Source organism: Trachinotus anak, unplaced genomic scaffold, assembly GCF_046630095.1.
Source record: "Trachinotus anak isolate AG129_WGS33_773 ecotype Australia unplaced genomic scaffold, CSIRO_AGI_Tana_v1 ptg000003l, whole genome shotgun sequence".
In the NCBI taxonomy this organism is placed as follows: Eukaryota; Metazoa; Chordata; class Actinopteri; order Carangiformes; family Carangidae; genus Trachinotus; species Trachinotus anak.
This window is the reverse complement of record NW_027273854.1, coordinates 8,230,971-8,254,438: the sequence shown is the minus strand read 5'-3', so window position 1 is coordinate 8,254,438 and position 23,468 is coordinate 8,230,971. Positions and strand designations below refer to the sequence as shown.

Genomic DNA, 23,468 nt, shown 5'->3' with positions numbered 1-23,468 from the left:
AAGTACATCTGCCTCTTCAGTGTTATTACAAACCTTGTATTGTGTCTAAACCATGAACTTATTACATGTGTCTGTCCTGGAATAGCACAGCACAATGTGACTCACTTGGCCTGGTCCTTCACAGGGTGAGCACATGAACAGATTCACATCAGAGCTCTTATGCTTTTTTCCTCCTGAAGCAGAAGAAGATACCCCTTTCATTGTTTGCACTGCTGCCACAGTGCAGAATCCATGACGGCTCCATCTCGTGCATTTCCCCCTTGAGCACGAGGCTGGCCTGCGGCCTCCACCAGTTCCAACAAACACTTAACTTTTCTCCCAAGAAATGCCACAAAGACACACAGCTGTGCACGTGGGATGTCCTTGCTCTTTCCCTGAGCAGCTGTAAGACCTTCATATGTCTGTTTACTCTCATTGTTGTGGGCCAAACTTGTCCAGGAGGTGTTTTGAAGGCTTTTCCAGACCACTGTGCACCTCCGCTCGACCATCTCTTGCTAATTACTGGGCCATGGGGAGATTGATGGCCACGTGTACCAGGAAGCAGCCCAAGTGCACAAGACCATGGACCATAGACTGTACCATGCTGCCAGGACAGACTCAGAGAAAATAAATAGATGAAGTGCAGCATGAGTGATGTTTGGCTGTACATAGGTGAGAGAGAGGAAATTTCGGAGACAGAAAGCTCCATATAGAACAAAATGAATGAAATACTGTGTGCCATAAAACACTTAAAACTCAGTAACATCTCAGGTCAAGTAAGTTCAAGATTTTTAACAATGCCTGGGAGTTGTAGCTATTTGACAGAGTTTCAAGGACTGCTGTTATCTGTCCCACAGACTCTGGGACAGCAGCCAAGCTGATGCCATCTCAAGAGTAGGAATGCAACAAAATGGCAGGAAATTCCTACTTGGTTTGCTCCCATCTGCAGAAGACATTCTTTCAAATCAGGCTGCTAAAATGCATAAAGATGCAAGTGTTTTGTTTTGTCTTTACTGGACAGAAACTCAGCTGTAGTGGGATGGGATGGTAACCAGTTAAATGCAGAAACAAGGCAATAGGAGAGGACAAATGACTGTAACTGTCATGCGTGAGCATATAAACATTGGCTCTGAATTGAAGCTGCAACAACAACTTCCATGCAAGAAGTATCTTAACAGAGAAAAAAACACATTTCATATAGCTTATTCTACAGTCTGTACATTTGCTGAGGATGAATAACGTTTCCTTTACACAATAATTTATCCAAACCCAGCAGAATGTCAAGTGTTTCTTAATTCAAAGACACTATGTTCATGATAAGTACTTTACATGCTTTACAAACATGATAACTACTTACTTTACACAATAAGGTAGACATCTGTAACAAAGCACAAGCGACTACGCTGTGGTCAAAAGAAAAGCCAACTTTACCTGAGGTTTTGTCACCACCTAGTGAAATCTCACTCACATGCACACGATGGTAGTGTCCTGTAATCACATGACATATTTTCCACTTGCTGCGAAGAACTTGTATGATGGATTACTTGAGCTGAATAATAGACTCTTCTGGACCTGGGCTTTGGTTGGAATTTCTTTACAATGTGCCAAGTTTCCTCTTAGTTTCCATTCTGTGTGCAACTACATTTGATTTGCAAAACCTTTGTTTGAAATGTCTAAATACTGAACCCATATGATCACAGTTGACAGGACTTATTAAGATTCATTCAGATACTGAAACATATCGTAGTCTCAAAAACTCAATTTTAACACAATTTGAAAAAGTCTTAATCTTGGGAACAGTATCTGTAATATTGTCAACTCAAAGGTCCTCTTACTAGCTTTTTCAGAGCTTTCAAGACTGTGGCATGCAGTTAAAATCTGACTGCTGGATGTCCTGTCAACTATTCTGAGCCTCTGTTGCCTAAAATAATTTCCCTCACCACAAGCCTGGGAAAAGGTCTGCAAAATCAGAAATCTTTTGTGAGCAACACAGTGATTTCCCTCCTTGACCCCTTCTCAAAACCATTGTGCTCCTTGCTGGCTGTTCTCGGCTTCATTGTCTTGATATTGTCAATGGAGCACTCTGAGGTCAAGATGACTTTCATGACCTAGTACAGGACTGATGTTTTGATTTTTTGCTGCCATCTGGTGCTCATGTCAGTGGTGCAATTCTAGGGAGAATGTGAGTGGGCAGTGTACCAGGTTTTTATTTTTCTTAGAAGCTACATTTCACTGAAAGAAAGAAGGTCATGATTGTCTCAGAGCAGCAGCAAGTCTAGAATATACACCTTCACAATACATTTAATTTACACTATCAAATATAAAAAAGCTTCACGCAATTAGGGGAATGTTTCCCATGCATCCATAGGGAAAAAAAGATCACACCACACTAACAAGGACATGGGAAAAATGGGAGGATACCACCTGGCTGATAACAGACAGATGTTTAGAAAAAACTGGCCTTGTGATAGCAAAAGATGTGCGAACACTGAAAAGAAGAGCTTTCACATGCCACCACCTCATTGTCTGGCCCATGTCAAAGGCGTCTTCCTCACTTCGCTCCAGCTGCTCTCTACTGAAGCGTAACACTGGTGAGTCGGGCTCCATGGACAAGAAGGTGGTGCTGATCACAGGCTGCTCCTCGGGAATCGGTCTCAGCCTGGCTGTCCGGATAGCATCTGACCCCGACAAAACATTCAAAGGTAACAGCCCACATCTACACACAATGATGGACTTTTGTTGTATTTCCGAGAGAGCTTGCACTGGGTAAGGGATCTGTGGTTAATCTGTGGTTTTAACTCCACGGAGACACTGTATAATAGTATGTAATGCTATACACTCATCAAGCACTTTATTAGAAACAGCACACTAATGCCAGGTAGGGCTTTCCTTTGCTCTCACAGCAGCTTCAGGTCATTGTGCATGCACAGATTCCACATGATGTTGGAAATATTCCTTTGAGATTCTGGTCCATGTTGACATGATCGATTGTGTTTAGTCTATGCCACAATGAGGAACCTGGCCAAGAAGGAGCGTCTTTTAGAGTGCGTGAAAGGCCTGCACAAGGACACCTTGGACATTCTCCAAATGGACGTGACTGACCGACAGTCCATTCTTGATGCAAGGGACAAGGTTGTGGAGAAGCGTGTGGACATTCTGGGTATGCCTAAGTGTCTGTGTGTTGTTAGGAAGATTGCAATTTCTGTACGTTAATGAGCTTTATCCTCACAACTTACAGTGTGTAATGCTGGTGTGGGTTGGATGGGGCCGCTGGAGCTGCAGTCCTTGGACTCCATGAGGCACATTCTGGAGGTCAACCTCTTAGGTACCATCCAGACCATTCAGGCCTTCCTACCAGAGATGAAGGCTGAGAGCCAGGGCCGCATTCTGGTCACTGGCAGCACCGGGGGGCTTCACGGTGAGACAAGCAAACGGTGGAGGAGTCTCTGAATGTCAACAGCATTCCACATGTGCAGTTTCTGTAATGATTTGATAGAAATCATGTAAACAAACCTTGGTAAGACTTGCTGCCATGCATGACATTGCCAAAATAACCCATCTCAGTGCTTTCTGTGTTCTCACAGGTCTCCCTTTTAATGAGGTGTACTGTGCCAGTAAATTTGCAATTGAGGGAGCATGTGAGAGTCTGGCTGTCCTCCTGCAACACTTCAATATCCAGTGAGTTTTGAAGCTTGCTGCATCTTGCTCCCTGAGTTTAGTGCTATTGGCTGTGTATGGTTTATTAATTTTTATTGTTGATGGGGAGCGACTATTGATTTGATGCTTCATCCTGCAATGTGAGTCTCATTGAGTGTGGTCCAGTCAACACTGACTTCCTGCTCAACCTGCAGAAGGCGGAGCTTGGGGATACAACTCACCAACAGGTTGATACCCGCACACTCAGCCTCTATGAAAAATACCTGCATCACTGTGGCTCAGTTTTCCAAAATGCAGCACAGGACACTGAGGACATTGTAAAGGTATGTTGTACATTGACAGCAGATCATAACTGCAGTAGTAAAATGTATTGATGAGTTTATCACAACATAAATAATATATAAAATTCAGTGTGACAGTATAAGAGCATCTCTAAATGTCACTGTTGTGTTTATTTTTGTCTCCAAGGTATTTCTAGATGCCATCCAGTCACCCAGCCCTGCATTCAGATACTTCACCAGTGGTGTCGTTCCACCTCTCACCCAACTGAAGATCACAGAGCCAGATGGCTCGCAGTGCATCCGTGCTATGAGTAAAATAATCTTCTCAGCTGAGGAACAATAACTTCCACTTTTGCACTTGCAAGCCTCCACTTCATGCACAGTCTTTGTCTTCATCTACTTTATGTGCAGAGGTTAATATTTTGCTGTTTTAGTTTAGATTTTCAGGGTAAAGTTGATGCCCTCTGACTGACTGCTGTTGCTCAGCTATAAAGGGCAGTGAGTTCAGAGTTTTGTGTGTAGAGCTCCCACAAGGGAGTAACTTCATGTCTCTATTTTTTATTTCACTTATCAGAAGTTACATTCCTTATCACGAAAAAGTATAAAAATGGAGAAATATTTGATAGGGATTATGTTTTATGTTTTGAGTGATACAGCAGCTTTTGCATTCCAGACGTTTGATAGTGTTCTTACACTCAGTGGTGGGCATATTTTCACTGGGATGTTTCTGGACTCATTGTTGAAGTTTACATATGTAATATGTGACTGGCTATTTTTAGCAGACAGGGACAACTTCCTTGCTCCAAAGCATGACATTTTAAAAAAAATCAAGCTCCCAGGTGTTTCTCCACAGATTTTTGTATGAATGAATGGTACTCAATGTTGTCCTTCTTTTCTGTTGTTGGCTTTACCTTATGCCCTAAATTTCCCATTTAGTCATAAATGAATAAAGTACTTAAAATGAACTATTGTCCTGTACAGGTGTTTATGTTAACTTTCTCTGGGAAGGGAAAGTGAATACTAAATAGTAGAGGTATGTATATGTCAAAAAATATGTGGAACTACATAACAATGAGGAAATGTAGTATGTGGTTGAAACAGACAAAACTTTTTTTAAGGAGGGTAAAAATCCTGTTTGCCTTCAAACAGCTGGTTGAGTTTGAAAATGTCCTCTCACCTACAAGTGGATTTTCTGTCCTGTGTACATACTGGAACAAACAATGGCCACGTTTATACTATGCTGAATAGATTCTGCTATGGGTTTGATATGTGTTCATATATATTTTTAATCCTTGAAATGACCCTTGTGGGTCTTTGTCACACAGGTTTGCTTGACAAAAGTGATCTTATATATTGATATCTTGCTGTTTTGTACACTCTGGTAGGTATTTTAAATCTAGACATACAGTTATATTCATTGATCGCTTAAATGAAGACCTGTCAATGATTAATACATCTGTTAAAAAGCAAGTGAACTGGAAACGCAGACTATGATGTCATCACACACCACTTACATCAAGTGACTTCATGAAACCAGTGTGGGATAGTTCAGTGAATTTACTGAATGTCCTGGAAAGACAAATAAGAATCTAACAGAAATACTGTGATTAAGGACTTGGGAAATGGAGAATGACCTATAGTAGATTTCTTTTTCAATAGATATCTATAAGAGATCATGTAAAATCAATGGAAAGTTAAGAAATGTGTTTTAGATATTTCTTTATTTTTGTGAGTAAGTTGTAAGGAGGACTTTATCCAGTTTCAGTGGGGCTTTTAACTGAATCCCTGAACTGTGTAAGGTTCAGGGATCAGAGCCTGACCGAGCGCCAGCTGGAACAGTACCCTTTCCCTGTGTAACTTTTGGCTCAGTCTACGGCTGTTAAGCCCTCAAGTACGTTCTCTTATAACCTGACACAGGTTATCTTGTCTGCACATCGACGAGTTACGTTTCCGGCCTATCTTTGATAGAATTAACTGAGGTTCTGAAATCCCTCCATGATCAGGTGCCCTAATTCCAGGCTGAAGATCCTGAAATGGATCCTGCACTACCAGTTCTGACTGTGTTACCACACAGCCACTTAACACAGCAGCACTTAGAGGTTTCAGCCTCTTAGGGCTTGTATTATCATGCAGATCAGTATAATAAGAGTAAGTAAAGGCTGTTATAAAATTCAGGATACTAATATTAAACTTAACCTTTCTATAATCATAATTTAAACATTTTAATTCAGTCTAAGAATTAGAGTGCTGCTGTTTTGTGATCCTGCATTGAACATTACTACAGTTAATTTGAGTGCAGGTGATGACCTTCATTCCAGTGTAGCGTCAAAGTCCAGGTTGATCATGTGCACAAGGTGTGTTTGCTGGACTCAGCCCTCACTACACACTCTCATGTATACTTTGGCTTGCTCACAGAAACCTCTCAAACGACATGTGCTTTGATTCAATCACAAATGATTCATATGTGCCCACTTTGTCCACAATAAGTAAACAAATCTGTCTTTCCTTCATTATTTATTATCATTCCTTTATCCTTTTCATTTATATCTTGTGGTAAGAGTGAAACATTTAATCAAATCAGCGCAAGAGTCCCATAAATCAATTTCATTCATTCCTTTGTCGAATTTGCGACCTGTTCCACCACAGATAACTGATCAGTCCCAACTTTTAGACTGTATGAACCCTTGTCTTTGATTGGCCAGAGCCATTGCGCCTCCTGTTACGTCACTACTGTCCTCAATGGTCAAGTGCAGCGACTCGTTCAGTCAGAACAAAGACGGGTCGCTGTTGTCGCTGCTGCTGCTGTTGAGGTGAAAACTGTCCTATCTTCAAAGAACTTTGTATTTTTTTTTTTTTTTTTTTTGTGTATACACTTCACAATGGCCAACAAAACGACACCGCTCCTCTTCAAGGCGCTGCTGGAAATGTCTGAAGCCCGCTCCTCGACACTTGTGCGAGAAAACGCTAAAAGAGCACATTTCAGGTGAGTCACAGCGGGACTTCCCCGCAGGACTGTGACCAGGTATGCGGAACACGAAGTAAAAGTTCAAGTGCACTTGTTTAGATACAGTTTTTATAAATGTAGCTCTTGTTATTCATTTGAATCGTCATTTTCTTGAAATGGAATTATTTTAATTTTAGACTCAATTCAGTGTTTGAGAAAGGTGCATGAACGCAACACTTGGCAGACACACTTAACAGCCGAGGGACTTTTGTTTTGTTGCGTTCAAAAAAAAATCTTGACGGTCATAAATTCTAACAGTATGAATACAACATACACACTGGGTAAGCTAACAGACTAAATGCAGAGGGAAAAAATCAAACTGGTTCAGGATCTGTTTTGTAAACCTGGGCTCAGTTCATTAATGTGTTCCCATACTGTATGTACAATTTCCTCCCCCTCAGACATTTGGGCTCCTGTGGGGCCCTGGCAGTGAGGAGGACCAGCCTTCCCCTCTGCCCCAACACCTCCATCTGCATCCCCACCCGCAGCTTCATCAACTTGGCTGTTCCTATCAGCACCCGCAGGATGGAGTACACCGAGTGCCGGACATTAGGGTGAGCACCCTGATATAATATGTGAGAAACAACTGCAATAAGAAGACAGTAACTCGCAGAAACATTCAGATCAAACAGGTCACATCCTCATTTAGTTGGACAAACTGAGCAATTTGAAGACATCATCTTGGACTCTGGGAAATTATGCATATCATTTTCAGTATTTTCTTAGAATTTATAGACAAAACAATTAATCGATTGATTGAGAAAATTATTTTTTTGTGAAAATAATTGGTAGTTGCAGCCCCATTTGAAAGCATTATATATTAATTTCACTTAAGAAGCTCTGAAAATAGAGCTTTAATAAATATTAAACTAAAAAACATGTAAAAAATTTTAGAATGAAACTCACAACTCTGTATTAACATGACCATATCATCTTATTGGATGTGCTTTTGTCTGCATGATACTGTGTGCTCAGGTATACTCCAGAGCAGATGTACAAGGTGGTGGCCAGTGTGGACCAGTACCAACACTTTGTTCCCTGGTGTAAGAAGTCTCAGGTGATGAAGGGACAAAATGGTGATGTCCGGGCGGTGCTAGAAATAGGTTTCCCCCCCATTGTGGAGCGCTACACCTCTGAGGTCACGCTCGTCCCAAACCACCAAGTCAGAGTAAGTCATGGTCTTTGTAGATCCAGACACAGGCATTACAAATACAGTACCTTCATAATTTTCTCAAACACTGTACTACTCATTTCTTTTACATGCTGAAAATCTACAAAATATAAGTTTCCAAATTTTCAAACAGTGAGCAGCCCCCTTGTGCTGCAGAGTCTCTTCTCTCCATTTTCACACTTGGATGTATGTTTATTACTTTCCTCATTCCTCCAAATTCAAGTAATCTGCAGCTGGGAATTTTTATCAAGTGGATGAATCTTAAGATCACCACCAAGACACATATTAAAAATGGAATTTGTGAAAACGTTCAAGGAAAAATAGCTGGAATTTGCATTGAATAAAAAAGTCGTAGCATTGTCTTAGTGACATCAGTGCAGTGGAAGTTTTCTCAGAAGCAGCATGAGCAGGAACTGCAGCTTTCACACTGGCATCTCTCAGCTGTAGTGGCTTCCTGTTGGTCCTGCCACAGCATCCTATTTCACATTACAAATGTCTATTTCTTCTATTCGTCTATTATACACAATATTGTACATATAATGTCAGTTTTCATCAGTAGATTACTTCTCCTTATTCTTGATTGTGGTCTACCCCAAAGCTGCCTTTTGACAATCAGTGAAAACTGGTTATTTGTTTTGAAACAGGCTGTGTGTACTGATGGATCCCTATTCAGCCATCTTGAAACAATATGGAGGTTTGCCCCTGGAGCCAAAGACCTACCAGACTCCTGCAAAGTGGATTTTTATGTAAGTGCATAAGATTAAAATTACTATATCTGACCATGAGAGCCACATGGGAATCGGGTCTTTGCAGCACCCATAGTAATCTGAGATATGGAGAGATGGGGAAAAGTGGAGTAATAAGAATGACAGGGATAAAACAGCAGTGACTGCAAGTCCATGAAATTAGCAAACCAGATTAGATCGCATGCTTAAGGACAGACTAATTTCAAGCCTTCGCTTCTGTACTGTTGTGAGTGGATTACCAACTGAAAGGAAGTCTCATTATGCTCTAAATTTAGCCTTGAGTAGCATGCTGGTGTTCCTGGAGGTCTGAAATAGTTGTCAGGGCAGGGAACAGGGTTAATGAGTTGCTGACAAGAGTTAAACCTTCATGTTGGCTCAGATTACCTCAGGGTCAGCCAGGAAGTGGTTAGATTTCAGGGGAACACCTTAAGTAAGGGACACTGTGTGGCTGATTATCAGTGAATGTTAAAGTAAAATAAAGTAAAGTCTGACTGTTAAAAAATGACTTTTAACTCAGCCAAAGATGTCTTGGGTTGGGATTTTGGTAATGATCTGCAGTTTTCACCTCTGGAAAAAAAAAATGTTTTTAAAGAAACCAGAGAACTGACAGAGATGTAGCTTTATAGTCAGATACTTACAAGAAATCTGTTTAACTCACAAGTGAATTTACAGAGTCTAGCAAACAGTTAGCCAACATGTTTGTCCCCCTCCTGTATCCTCTGCAGGTGTCATTTGAGTTCAAGTCCGTTCTGCACTCTCAGCTGGCCAGCGTGTTCTTTGATGAAGTGGTGAAGCAGATGGTCAGTGCCTTTGAGTCTCGGGCAGCAACACTTTACAGGAGCCAGCAGGTGTCACCAAGGAGGCGGTCTACATGAGGCAACCCTTTTGACCTCCCCCTCCATCCGTGTCCACTCAGACCTTCCACCAAACCCTGCCAGCCTGCCACTCGCACCTACTGTCAACACTCACACAGGAGACTGGATCTTCTTTTTGGACTCACTCATATCATATTCTTGAGTTGACATGCACAGGAAATATACTAAAAACTATTTATTTATAAGCCACAAACTAATTTATTTACCTTCTTGTATATATAAATATATATATTTATTTTACAGTTAGGAATAAATGCATTGTTTCCAATTATCATTTTGTTTACTTTGTAAAATTCTGGGATAGTGTACAGCCAAATGACTCCTGCTCAGTGCTGTAACATCTAAGAGCTTTTTCTTGTCCAGCATTACTTCTGTCAGTGGAATAAAAAAGCTCTTATAGTTTGGTAAACATCTGTCCAGGCATCGTTAATTGCCTTTTATTTAATATACTGTTTTAGTTTTTTCTTTTTCGAAAGAATTTTGCAATGGACAACAACAATGGGGCAAGACAGAGTATTTCCAGTGTAGTGGGTTTCATCGGAAACTACTCCTTGTTGTGTCTGGGGAGGGATGTGGGAAAATAGCATGTGTCTCCAGAAGCAGTTGTATAAGCAGCAGAATACCAGTCACCTGAAGCTACAGTCAATATTTCCCCTCCGATGACGGCCCTGTTCTGGGAAGTAGATTTAACAAACTCTGACTCTAACCTTGAACTCTGAGTTAACTAAATCTGAGATGGGAAAAACCAGAGGTTTCTGCTCCAGAACAACTGATCAGAGTCACCTCTGAGTTTGTTCACTCTATGTTAAGTGCATTCCTATGTAGCAGTCTTCACCTGTGCTGGTGTATAGAAAAGAGCCAGTAAGTTAGAAGTTATACATTTTATTCAGTGTAGTCCACTCCTTCACTATTTCACAGACTTGTACGTGCTACTTTTCAATTTTAAAATATATTGATTAATCTGTAACTGGTTTTAAAATCGCGGTCTTTCCAGCTGCATTACAGTCACTCTCACTCAGAAATATTCACATAATCCCCAACATGATATAACTATGATAGGAGTGCAACCAATCATGACATGAGAAATTATTACCCTATTTATTGATCAATGTCTAGAATGCTTAGAGCTTAACACAGCTGGGGTTTTTTATTTACAGTGATTAATGTACGTCATGGTCTGTTTACATTTTGAGAAACCTCCAAAAGCAAAGGTGGTGGTGATTTTGCCCATGACCGTTCTAACAGCACAGAGAACAAACTACAAGTACAAAACCAATTGCTTTTACCACAGTCATTACCACAAAGTTGTCCCTGGTTCGCTTTTATGCTTCCCCATCTGGAGGAACAAAGTAAATCTGCATGAAAATATGAATCTAACGAGCTAACACAGTTCAAAGATATGGTGTTAGGCATATTAGAGATAGTAGACAATGTATTTCATAATATAAACTACAATAAACAGCGTGGTATACAGTGTATTTGAGGCAGAGTCACTATTGGTCCAGAGTTGAAGAGTCACTGGTGTTCGAAGCAGAGTTTTTATTGGTTTTCATGTAGGAAATCAGTGACTTCAATCTTAATGACTTAAATGATTTATTACATGAATAAACAAGTGTGCCTTAACAAGCACAAATTTGTTTTAAGTAATTCTCAGAAAATGGAAAGAATATTTTAATGACTATTAACAATAACTGTCAAGATAGACTTGAATAATAGAGGAAAAAAAGACGTTTAAGGCATTGAAAACTAAAGTAAAGCTGTTTACTTTCTTTTCAATCTGATAGAGATGTCACTTAAGCTTGCTGAAAGATTTCTCAAACAATGCCTGTCTGAAGCAGATGTTAATGTTTTATCACTTCAGACAAAGTTTATTAAGGGCTTTGCTAAATATTGACAAAAATGTGTGGTTATCATTAATCACTTATTTGACATTTCTGTTTTCCCACTTTTGACCTTCTGTCAACTAAGACCTCAATAAGAGGGTGGAGTATGGGCATTTCCTAAAACTGGAATTTCTGGTTCTGCACAAGGTGAGATAAAGTATAAAAGGAGAGAGGAAGCAGAGAAAGAAATCATAGAGACTGAGATTCCAAACCACAAGGATGAAGAAGATTGCAGTCCTGATTCTTGCGCTCAGCTGCTGTCTCTGTGAAATGCAAGTTAATGAAAACAATGAAAAAGTCCAGCAGTGCAGAGGATTATCCAGCTGCTGTGAAATCTACTCCCTCACCTCCATTACCCAAAACCTGGGAACAGTGGAGGAGAAAATCACAAACATGGCAGAAAAAATAACACTCCTGGAGGCCAAGTTACAACACACTGAAAAGGAAGTCCTGGAGTTACGGAGCCTTACTGGAGGTGACATAAAGCAAATTGTTTTATGGGACACAATAATGGGATATAATTCCTCTACTTTAATTTGATTCTTACCTGTCATGTGTTTGTGGTAATGTAATGTTCTCAGGCGCAGCTCAGGTGGCCTTTTCTGCAGCTCTCAGGGAATCTGGCACTGGAAACATTGGACCTTTCACCACTGCTACCGCTCTGAAGTACACGAGGGTCTTCTCAAACACTGGCAATAGCTACAATCCTTCAACAGGTAGTGTATCCTATGGAGAGAAAGAGAGAGAGAGAGAGAGAGAGAGAGAATGAGAAAACCCAAATAAGTGAAGAACCCATGAAACGTAAATCTGTTTTTGTTCTCCTTATTTTGTCAGGCATTTTCACAGCAATGGTCAAAGGAATGTACTTCTTTCGATTCTCAATGTTCAACAACTTAAGTCCTACTCCCAACTCTGTTGTGAGCCTCATGAAGAACGGTCAAAGGCTGATCTCTGTCTGGGACACCTCAGGGTCTGACAGCAACGACATGGGCAGCAACGCCGTGGTCATCCCCCTCGAGGTGGGAGACAATGTGTATGTAGAGCTCCAGGCAAACAGGATCGTCTATGATGATTCCATGAACTACAACACCTTCGGTGGTTTTCTGCTCTTCATCTTGTAATTTAAACAACATTTCAGGTCTGTGTGGCTCTTCATGCTTCTACTGTAAAAGAAATATATCACTGTATTTGTCCTGATAACTAGTGGTTTAGGAAGTGGAATCTGTGTTCATCTGCTATGTATGTATTTAGCTGAACAAACAGCAAATTGGGAGATGTACATTTTCTGAGATGTGCTGCTGTATTAATCACATCTGGGTATCAAAATAAATGTCACGCTACAATATCTGCAATATTGTTTTCCATGCATACACAGATATGATTATTCTACCCTTGGGCACAACACTTTGGCCAGGTTTAGCAGCTTACTAAAAGTCATTTGGCTTAGACGAAACATCTGTAATAAAAGAATAAAAACTGAATATTGCTTGTAAAGGCAAAAAGCATACCTAGGTTGTCATGTAATCCCATGAGGCAGTTTAGAATGAGGTGTTAAATTTCACCTGTCTATGTGTGGACCTTAAAGTCCCGTGATATGGATAACAGTTGCTGAATTTTTGCACTGAAACTGCACTGCACTGAAAAAAAAAAAAGATACACGCATGGATTTAATGAAGGGACAAAAGTAAAATTAGATTTCATAAAATAATAGTCACAATGTAAAATATGATTCACTTCACAATTATTTAAAAAAAAATATGCTTTGACTGCACCAAAAATATTTTCAGTAATAAGAAAGGAGCTTAAACAGTTTACATTTAAATCAATGGCTTGCAGTAGATACCCTACATTCTTTCTTTTTTCTTTTTTAGATGAACACAACACATTAAATTTGTCAAGTATAATTCTGTATACACATTACATTTTATTTCCCAAACAGTTACCACTAACTTACGAAAAATACAGATGTCAATGATGTCACCTTAAATCAATATTATAAGAGGTTCAAAATGACGCTTTAAGACTTAGGTATTTTCTGCGTTCGCGGTATTTTCATGAGTATTTTCTGTAGTTTTAAAATGTGCAAATTTGACGTATTAATGCGGATGCCAAATTAGGCCTTTTGGTCCTACCCGCGTCCCATACAATTCATTCACCATTACAAGGTTAGGAGTCCGATCCGTCCTCCATACCGTTTGATGGCGGTAGTGCGCTATTTCAGTGTTTGCGAGCGTCTTAAAAACACCAAGAAGAAGACGAGGAGCCGGATGATGACGAAGAAGAAGAAGACGACGACGACGACACCGGAAAACGCCATTTTGTTGTTGAACAAGAGAAGCGAAGAAGGATCGAGAAGCAAAGGTACAAACATAGTATTAAAACTTTTATTATCCGGGTCTCATTGATGTAATTCACATTTTAAATAAGGGAGATACAGTGAGCCTGTTAACGTTGTCGTGTTTGCAGGTGGCTGTAAATCGTGGAAGCTTGAAGTTGAGGTCGTTAGCTGTTTCCTTAGCAGTTTACCTTAAGAAGTTCTCAGCATTTGGTCGCTTAATCTCTTCTCAAGAAACAACCAGTGGATTTATCAGCCGTTGTAACCTGTCTACGTATGGGGCTACTGCTAAGATTTAATAAGCTAATGTGGGCGGTGATTCCGAAAACAAAGCTAGGCTATGCTAGCTTTCCACCTGCAAGCTAGCCGAAGATTATCTGTTGAAACAGCATTTAAAGGACTTAAGTGTTGTTAGAATTTAGGGTAAAGCGATTTGAAAAACCTAATATTTGGTCTTAATGGGTGTTAGAAGTACAATACGAGCCAAGTGTATCCATAACCGAAGGCACTGCAAAATACTTGGTGTCTTTTTTAAATTAAATATTTGTCATTTAGCATCACAGACGTCTGCCCAAAGATAGACAGATGCTTTATCTGCTCTATTTGCGCATTACATTTACCTTTTGCATGGACCACCAACTATATTTTCAAAAACTGATCTCGTCAGGATAAAACCCAAGACTTCTAATACTAATTCTCAAGTACTATTTTAAATCTTCTTGTGTCCTGTTGAGTGCACAGAAACCCGTCATTCCTGTTTACTTAAAGGAGCATTTACTTAGCAGGACTTCCTCGTACGTCTGAGGGGCTGGATGCTAACCCTCATCCTAGTTGTGGTTAGCATAATGAAATATGTCTTCATTAGGATTTTATCAGTACAGAAATTGATTCTTGCTCATATACTGGTAAAAAATAAGCAACACCAAGCTTATGCACTTTGCATGGTTCTAGGGATGCAAGTAATGTTTATTGGAATCATCAGTTAATCTATTATTTAATCACCTAATCATACACATGTCAAAATATTGAAAAATAATTGTTTTGTCCTGTCAGTCCAAAGTCCAGAGATGTTCTATTTATGGTTATATGAAACGGAGAAAAGCAGGAAAACTTTGAGATCCATATTTATCTTTTCCCATTTCAAATTGATAGAACAAATCCCAATTTTGATGCTTCCCTTGAGTATTATTTTCTGATCTAACTACTTCCCATCCACAGATGTTAACTTTTGTTTGGGAATATTTTAGATATATAAAAACACAATGTTATATCCATGGTTTGTCATGAAACCACTTGATATATCTCATTCTAAATTTGTTGGACAAAAACAACCAGCTTCTGAACTGCACTTGTCTTTCGCACAATCTAAGAATAATGGAGTTGGTGGGAGCTTTTATTAGCTAGTAAAACTAAATACTTATACAACACCACTGAGAATTGGTTTTGTTGAACATGGTCTACTCTGGTCCATCTACCACCAGTTTCACTGAGGTTTGCGAGCGTTATTTAAGAACTAGGAACTACAGTAGTGCTTTTTGTTTTGTTTTGCTTTTTTGGCACATGACTGACTTTGTTCTCTTAAATTCTTAAATCGATTATGAGGCTCAAGACTATAATGTAGTTTATTTTGCCCCCGTTTAATCTATGGGTGGACTTTTGAAATGATAATTTGCTGCTGTTTACATTAACAATCATAAAAACAAAATGGTCTCTATTTATGTCTGGTTATTTAATGGAAACATTATTTTGCCACTGCTTTGTATTAATTGGCTTTGCAGCATGCCTGCCATATGATCCGCCTCAGCTGCTGGTCACAAGTACTTACTGTTGCTGTGAAGGTATTTTGAAATACTGCATAATGGAGTTCCCCCCAACAGTCAGTATTCACACAACCAGCCCTTCAGCAGCTGTATAGCCGGATTAAAGCTACTTTGCCTGTTTTATCCCTGAGGATTTAACAACATGGTTGCTATTACCTACAGTGGACTAAAATTGATCAGTTGATAAATGGATCTTTTTTTAAAACATTTTTTGACTGAATCTGAAATTATTTTGATAAACTGTTTGAATCAGTGGTTCCCAGCTTGTCATTTTTGACCCCCACAAAGGGTGGTAAGATAAATCAGAGGTACTGTATTACAAAGTGATTATCAGGATAGGAATACCAAAAAAAAAAAAAATCTCTTCTACACAAAGTTATGAACTTTTTTTTCAATCTTTCCTCTAAGCTTTGCAAGATATTGTATATCAAAAAATGAGTCAAGTAGAATGAGGAAAATGTAATAGATTAATAGAGGAAATAATTAGAAGATGAGTTAACATTTTAAGTATGAGTTGCAGCTCTATAGCAGACAATGTATTGTGATTTCAACATTGCTGTTATAGTATGAGAATTTGCAACTGTCTAAAGCAAAAATAGTGAACAGCAGGTCTTGGTGCCAGTTCCTCAGAAAAGGAACAAAAGGGCTTTTTTTCTAGACTGGACATTTTGCATTGTCAGCCAACAATCATCCAAACAGAAGTCTGCTGAGACGAAGCAGTGATATCAATTTCTTTACTGACAATAGATGCAGTTGTCCAGAATCCAACAGTGCCAGAGGCCTTCTTGTGGTGCTTTGTTTTGTTTTTTTAATTTACTGGTGCTTATCTCTACTGCACTCGCCACCTGTACAGACTCAGCAGAAGAAGCTGGGGGACCTTGTCTCCACTTGTCAACTACCTTAAAATGGCTGGAGTATAAATCGGAGTGGAGGACAAGGAAAACGCAACAGAAATACGATTTAGAGTGAATTGATCGCTACATTACTCCTGGACCTCATTGATTGTTTATGCTTGCTGTAATTTTCCTGTCATGATGTGTAGTAACACTAGCAAGGATGCAGGATTTAGACAGAAATTGGATTATTTTTCAAGTAGAGCTGTAATGTTAAGTCCATGAATCAATATAAATGTGTGAATTTACTGCCTGTGTTACATTATAATAAACTGATTCTCTTCGGATTTTGGACTGTTGGCCAGACAAAAGAAGATTTAATTACATCGCATTGGGTGTAAGGAACTGTTGATGGCCATCTTTCACCGTTGTCTGTCGTCTGCTGGCTTATAGACCATACAGTTAATTTATTGACAAAATAATCAGCAGATGTTCATGACCTCCTGCCTGTGATGACTGTCAATCAGAAATTGGAATTTCACTTAAAGATATTACAATATTGACATTTGCTTTTTTTATGGCACTGACAACATCTTCAAAAGAAGAGGTAGAGAGTGAGCACACAGGAAAGCTGATTCTAATTGAAATTGAAACTACACTAGGTCATTAATTTCTGTAATATAATAACATGTATGTGGATGCTGTTTTGTGGTATTTTAAGTTATGTATATGGAATTAACACTGGAGGCTAGTGCCTCACAGGCTGACCTGTTACAGGGGTATAATTAGCCGAGTAGGTCATAATAGCTTGACAAAATGAAGCTAAATCAAGTGACTTTACACTGCCCAAGTGGCTGACTCACTCCTACTTTGATGTTTGATCAATATCAGTATCATAATTTGTCTTGTTTACCGTCACCAGCTTGTTACCATCTGTTAATGGCCTTTTTATTTTTTCTATAAAAGGACTAAGAGGAACGTGAGAAATAGCAGAAGAGCTTTTTACGGTCATGATGGTCAATGTGCACATACACATTTGGTTTTGAAGGAGTGGTGTTGAGGAGGTGTTAAGTGCTGTCTGTAGTAATGTTACAGACAGACAACAACATCAGCTTCGAAAGCATAAGCACTTTGTTAATCTCTGTGTCATTGTAGTGTTACGCAGCATTTTTAGAGACACTTGATATCCTTTTCGTTCAGCAGGTGAGCCAAGATGGGGAATTTTGCAAGCCTGTTTAAAGGGTTGTTTGGCAAGAAAGAGATGAGGATCTTGATGGTAGGACTGGATGCTGCGGGAAAGACCACCATCCTGTACAAGCTCAAACTTGGAGAAATTGTTACCACAATCCCTACTATCGGTGAGTCCTGTCCTGCATCGTTGTGAGCTTAACCCATAGTGAGTGGTACCTTGATACTGGTGAAAAAACTAAGACATTTTTTAACTTTTGTCTGTCTCTTTGTTTTTTTCTCCTTCATCTGCAGGTTTTAATGTTGAGACGGTAGAATTCAAGAACATCAGTTTTACAGTGTGGGATGTCGGTGGTCAGGACAAGATCAGGCCACTCTGGAGGCATTACTTCCAAAACACACAAGGTGAGAGGCATCCTGATGTTTTCACATCTCTCAAAGTCTGTTGCACAACAATTAGCCCATTGTTGGTTGGATCCACCATTACACATGAGACCTCTTACACAAACCTCGCCTCCATGTTTCCTGTTTTCTATTTTCAGGCCTTATCTTCGTAGTAGACAGTAACGACAGGGAACGAGTCGGTGAGGCGAAGGAGGAGCTGATGCGAATGCTGGCTGAGGACGAGCTGAGGGATGCCGTGCTGCTTGTGTTTGCCAACAAACAGGTACATTTGTGTAACTGCTATTAAAAAAACAAGCATCTTTAGTGGAACTTGGCACTTGGCACCCATCTCTAGTCAACCAGTGACTACTGAACAGGAGATTGGCCCACTACCATGATGATGGGTAGGATCAAAGAAAACTGCTATATATGAACCCATTTGTAAAAACAAATGACTTCTATGTATGATAAATTGTAGATAAGAATAAATATCTATATATGATAACGCAACATAATAATAAAAAGAACCAACCCTTAAACTTAACTGACCAGATATTGAGCGGTCACATCTCTGAAAAGATAGAACCTGAAAACTTGTCATTTAACTTTTTATGTAATTTTTGCAATTTTTCATTTGAGCACTGAAATATATGAACTACACTTGTATCATAAGCAGAAATTATATTTATGTGGGTTGAAACACTAATTTTAATTTAGAATAAGTTTAGAAAATAGAAGTAAATTAAAGCTGCTTAATTGTGTATACAACATCACTCACAGTCTAATCTTTTCTACTTATAATAACTAGTTGTGTAACAACTATGGAAGAGTGGAAACTGGAGACATGGTGGAGCACAGTGTAGAATGAAATGACACCAGCAGCAACAGTAACACTGCAGGGAGACGCATAAAGACTTTTATGCATGAATCTAGTGACCCTGTATCATGCTGGGAGGCTTACATCACACCCAGCTCATGTAACCGCAGTCACACAGGTTCAGCACTCAGCCAGTCATATGAAGGCTGGTCATGATTTCAACTCTCAGAAGTGAGCTAGATGACTCTCAAATGAGCTAGATGAGAATGAACAGGCCTGGGTTAGTCAAACCACATTTAAAGAACAGGGCCCAGGTGTGAGTGTGATCAGCTCTCACCTGAATTAATAAAGTGTACAGATACTGATAACTTAACTTTAGAATTGTAAAAAGTTACAATCAGCACATTCATAGACAAGACAGGCTTGCGCAAATGTCAGTTTTGTCATTGTTATAAGTCATGACTGTAAGTTTTATAAAGTTGCATTATTACAATTTTAAAACAGTGACTAAGATCATTGAACCAATATATTGAATCAGTCATCTGCTTATGGTATTTATTAAGCAGTTGGGGATTGCAAGGTATCTAATGCAAACCTTAACTGGGAATGTTTCTCCATTTATTTATTTACTGTTGTGTTTTCTCCTTTCAGGACCTGCCCAATGCCATGAATGCAGCTGAGATCACAGACAAACTGACCCTGCACTCCCTGCGCCACCGTAACTGGTATATCCAGGCCACATGCGCCACTAGTGGAGATGGTCTCTACGAGGGTCTGGACTGGCTTTCAAGCCAGCTGAAAAACGCAAAATGATCCATCACTCCCCCCTCCTGTCTGTCATCTCTGTCTGCAGTGTAATGGGAGACTGCACTGGTCCTGGTCTCGCTCACTCCTCTACTCCTCTCTTTCCTCTGAAGAGTTGGACCTTTGGCCAGTGCTCCCACCTCACTGCATCTGTGTACTGTATGGGTGTTTGGATGAGTATTTTCGGATGAATGAATGTGTGCTTGCATGTGTGAGCCGAGTGGGAGCAGCCCTGCCGTGCCTTGAACACAGTTAACTCTCAAACACCTCCTCCCACCTCCCGTGTCAGCACATCCAAAGGTACTGGTTTCCACAAAGAAAAGGACGACACAGGATGAGTCCTGTGTATCATCTGTCAAGAATGTTTGTTTGAAAAAAAAAAAAAAAATTGTTTTACATCTGCGAGTGGCATGAAGGCCTTTATGATAACTGTTTATTCACCTGTGATGTTCGATAAAATAAAATACCTGACATCCAGTTTTTGCAAACTGAAGTTTTAACTGTTGCAGCAAACACTGGATGCTTGTTGATTCTCAAGTCCACATCCTCTAGGTCCTGTGAACAGTCAGGATGTAGTCATACTCTGTTCCAGATGTTTCTTCAGTTTATAAATCCACTTCAGTCCCTGACACTGACAAAGATCCGTCATAGCTGTGTCTGGAACAGGCAAGAAATGTTTTTAGTGTGTGTTTACATATGTGGAGGTGTGTTGAGTGGATCTACAGCGTCATTGGAGGACGTGTATATCCTCTGGGTGCTGTGTGGGTTTCAGCTACATCCAGTCCATTGGAACAACGAGGCCTTTTGTTTTTCAAGAGTTGCTCCCACTCTGGCTTTTTATTTACTGATTTACTGTCTTATTTTCTCTCTTGTATGTAGTTCTTTTTGGTAACGGTCTGTCCTCTATTTTATTTTGTAGTTTGTTTTATGTTACTGTTGACGAACACATGACCTGGTTTACTTTAGCATGAGCTGATGTGCCGGGCTTGCAGTCTTTTCGAGTAAAATGTTCTCGGGACCAATTGGTAGGATTCAGGAATTGATGTTTGGTTCAGCTTTGGATTTGCCTGCAGAGCGTGAAGTCGCCTGAGAGGGCACACACGCTCTTGACCAAATTGTCAGCGTTGTGATAGACGGTACAGTTGAACTGTAAGTGTTAGCTCTGGCCTGCTGTATGAAAGCTTCAGGCTGTATGGTGTTTCCCCTGCATGTATCCAGGGCGCTTCCCCTGGAGTTATTTACATCGTGTCCCTCTGATGCTGTTTGCACGACCTCATCAGCTTGCACAACACAGGCTTGTGTGAAGACAGCAGTTTATCCATCAGCCTTCGCTATGAACCCATAGACAATAACCCTTCCCATTGCTCTACACCAGCAGACAGTTAAAATGTGCACGTGAGAATGTTAGTTCAACCAGTAATAGAATAGTTCCCCCACATCCATTTATCCCAAATTCTCCTGCAATTAATAAGAAAACAATCTTGAACAGTGCACACCCCTTACTGAGTGAAGATGACTTTAAGGTCATAATGTCACACTGACCTCTAAAGGGAAATTCATTTTCCCTCTTTTTTTTTTTTTCTATAACTGGACATTTAGATGTTTTCTTGGAACGTTTGAGTAAGTGAATTAACTAATCTTTTGGGCTTTCTCTGCCCTCATGTTATGGTATTTCCTAAACATCGTAGAGTTCATAGATGCATTACATAATCTGGTATACGGCAAGAAATACAAATGTATATAATATTCTGTAAGAAAATGTATTTTAACTTGACATCGTCCACCTACCGTTGTTCAGATGTGAAGCTTTAATTTCAAGACCGTTTCTGTACAAATAACAAGGTATGTGCATATGTATTTCTTAAGTACCTTTTATGCTTTTTTAAACTCATCTTGTAACATCTGATAAATGCACTATAATAAAGAGATCTCTATTGTACGTCTGCTTTACTGCCCTCCTCATTCGCATAACTTTTAACTAAGATGAATATCAGGGTGTTGATATGAGAAATGCATTCATCACAGTGATGAATATGATCAATTTAATTCCTCTGCTTGGGGCAGTCGCAAAGGAAACTGAATTTTGAAAATAAAGACCATGACAGTGATGTGTAATGCTAATGGAGTTGAGTCACAGTCTGCAGTCATACCATAGTGTGGATTATCATAACAGTGTGGATCATATCAGCCAGTTCCTGTCAGAAATCCACATAGGCTGGATTCAGTGCTTATCAAAGTCCTGACAGCTGTCAAGATTCTGAGTTGCCTTTCGGATTTTATTTTCCTGCTCAGTAAAATGTACAAACATGACACTTTCACCTTCCTTAGTGTGTTACCTGTCAATCAGCAGGCTCAGAACCATGTGGATCTGTCCTGTGAGGTTTTTTTTTTTTTTTTTTACAGACCATATGATGTTTGTTCAGCAAAACATTGTTTCCAGCAGAGCTCTGTTTTTGTTTTGTTTGGATGTATTCTCCTTGACGGTTGAGATGCTTGTGTGGTAAATCCATAATCATGTTAAAGTTCTGTACAGGACTCCATGTCTTTTTAGAGCTTCATGAGAATTTTTTTTTTTTTTTTTTTTTTTAATCAGCCTCATCTGCCAGCATCTATAGCTCTAATAGCAATTTTCTGCCAGCTCCTCCTCTCACTCAGTTTCCTTCCAGGGTGCCATCAGGGAAACAAGAATATGATAATGACTACTGATATGATGACTTAATTAGCTTCTTTAAGGTTAATTGCAGTTTTAAAGCTTCAAATGAATAATAATAATGAATAAATATACAATGAGCACCAGGCTTTAAAAAAGGATGGCATGTTTCCAACCAGCTTCACACTAGACTGTATCAGTAGATCCTTTTACATCAGGCTGAGTCCTGTTTGCTGACACACCCTTTTTGCGCACACACTGATATCACCAACAGCTCTGCTCAGACAAATCAGATACTCTGTGTAGCTAAATATCAGATGCCTTTATGTGTTTTCCTAAGGAGGGCTTTGAATCTGATTGGGGGGAATCTGAGGAGCAAACATAAATATATTAAGGTTGTAGAGCTGAATATGAGCTGAAATTTAATTGGCAGCTATTTTGATTTTCTGTTAATTATTTGAGGTATTTCTCAAGTAAAAATGACCAAATAATGTGTGGTTCGAACCTCTCCAAGAATGTGCTGCTTTTCTCTGCTTGATATCACTTTAAATTAAATAACTATGCGGTTTTGTTTTACATTTAAGATATTAGGCTATTAAAACTGTGAATTATAGACTAGACAATTAATTTCATTACTGCTTTATTTACGAAATGATTTTATGATCAGTTCTGCCAGTTACTTTCTTGATCTTAATAATGAAAATACTCATTAATTGCAGCCCTAAAAGGTTACATTAATTGTAATGTTTTAGCAGTCTATTATGCCCATCTTGACACTGGCTTGAACATCTCCAGAGTGGTCTCCACAATAGGAAACGTATTAACATTGTTATTGATACCTGTGGTAGCCAGAAATTAAACAAAGAATCTAATTATGGTGTTGCTGCTCCTGAATGTGACCACTGGAGGGCAGCAAACACGCATGATTTTGAATACGCTCAGGTCATGTGTTAATGAACACCAAGCACACATATCTAATATTCTGTCCACAGGCTAAGCATTTTATGTGTTCTGTACTGTTAACACAGTACTAACTCATGT

The 23,468-nt window shown here is 39.4% G+C and overlaps 4 protein-coding genes across 6 annotated transcripts; all 4 read left to right on the top strand.

The window, feature by feature from the left end:
• The first annotated feature begins 2,465 nt into the window (after window positions 1-2,465).
• Window positions 2,466-4,882, top strand: hsd17b1 (hydroxysteroid (17-beta) dehydrogenase 1). 2 transcript variants are annotated; one of them, XM_071462789.1, is made up of 6 exons: window positions 2,466-2,681; window positions 2,978-3,139; window positions 3,218-3,397; window positions 3,564-3,657; window positions 3,776-3,959; window positions 4,105-4,882. In XM_071462789.1, exons 1-6 carry the CDS (start codon window positions 2,513-2,515, stop codon window positions 4,258-4,260), a joined length of 945 nt encoding a protein of 314 aa, XP_071318890.1. In that variant the 5' UTR covers window positions 2,466-2,512; the 3' UTR covers window positions 4,261-4,882. The 2 variants fall into 2 exon arrangements, with proteins under 2 accessions (XP_071318890.1, XP_071318900.1); XM_071462799.1 differs by having other exon boundaries at window positions 2,585-2,745.
• Window positions 4,883-6,666: 1,784 nt separating this feature from the next.
• Window positions 6,667-10,114, top strand: LOC139614403 (coenzyme Q-binding protein COQ10 homolog, mitochondrial). The gene is made up of 5 exons (XM_071471642.1): window positions 6,667-6,900; window positions 7,323-7,475; window positions 7,897-8,089; window positions 8,737-8,838; window positions 9,564-10,114. Exons 1-5 carry the CDS (start codon window positions 6,797-6,799, stop codon window positions 9,711-9,713), a joined length of 702 nt encoding a protein of 233 aa, XP_071327743.1. The 5' UTR covers window positions 6,667-6,796; the 3' UTR covers window positions 9,714-10,114.
• Window positions 10,115-11,776: 1,662 nt separating this feature from the next.
• LOC139614394 (complement C1q-like protein 2) lies at window positions 11,777-12,941 on the top strand. The gene is made up of 3 exons (XM_071471605.1): window positions 11,777-12,071; window positions 12,178-12,312; window positions 12,431-12,941. Exons 1-3 carry the CDS (start codon window positions 11,816-11,818, stop codon window positions 12,715-12,717), a joined length of 678 nt encoding a protein of 225 aa, XP_071327706.1. The 5' UTR covers window positions 11,777-11,815; the 3' UTR covers window positions 12,718-12,941.
• An 875-nt stretch (window positions 12,942-13,816) lies between these two features.
• Window positions 13,817-21,716, top strand: arf2a (ARF GTPase 2a). Of its 2 annotated transcripts, none has more exons than XM_071471616.1 (5): window positions 13,817-13,957; window positions 17,785-17,942; window positions 18,067-18,177; window positions 18,315-18,439; window positions 19,625-21,716. In XM_071471616.1, exons 2-5 carry the CDS (start codon window positions 17,798-17,800, stop codon window positions 19,784-19,786), a joined length of 543 nt encoding a protein of 180 aa, XP_071327717.1. In that variant the 5' UTR covers window positions 13,817-13,957; window positions 17,785-17,797; the 3' UTR covers window positions 19,787-21,716. The 2 variants fall into 2 exon arrangements, with proteins under 2 accessions (XP_071327717.1, XP_071327728.1); XM_071471627.1 differs by having other exon boundaries at window positions 13,819-13,957; window positions 17,788-17,942.
• The last annotated feature ends 1,752 nt before the right edge of the window (window positions 21,717-23,468 follow it).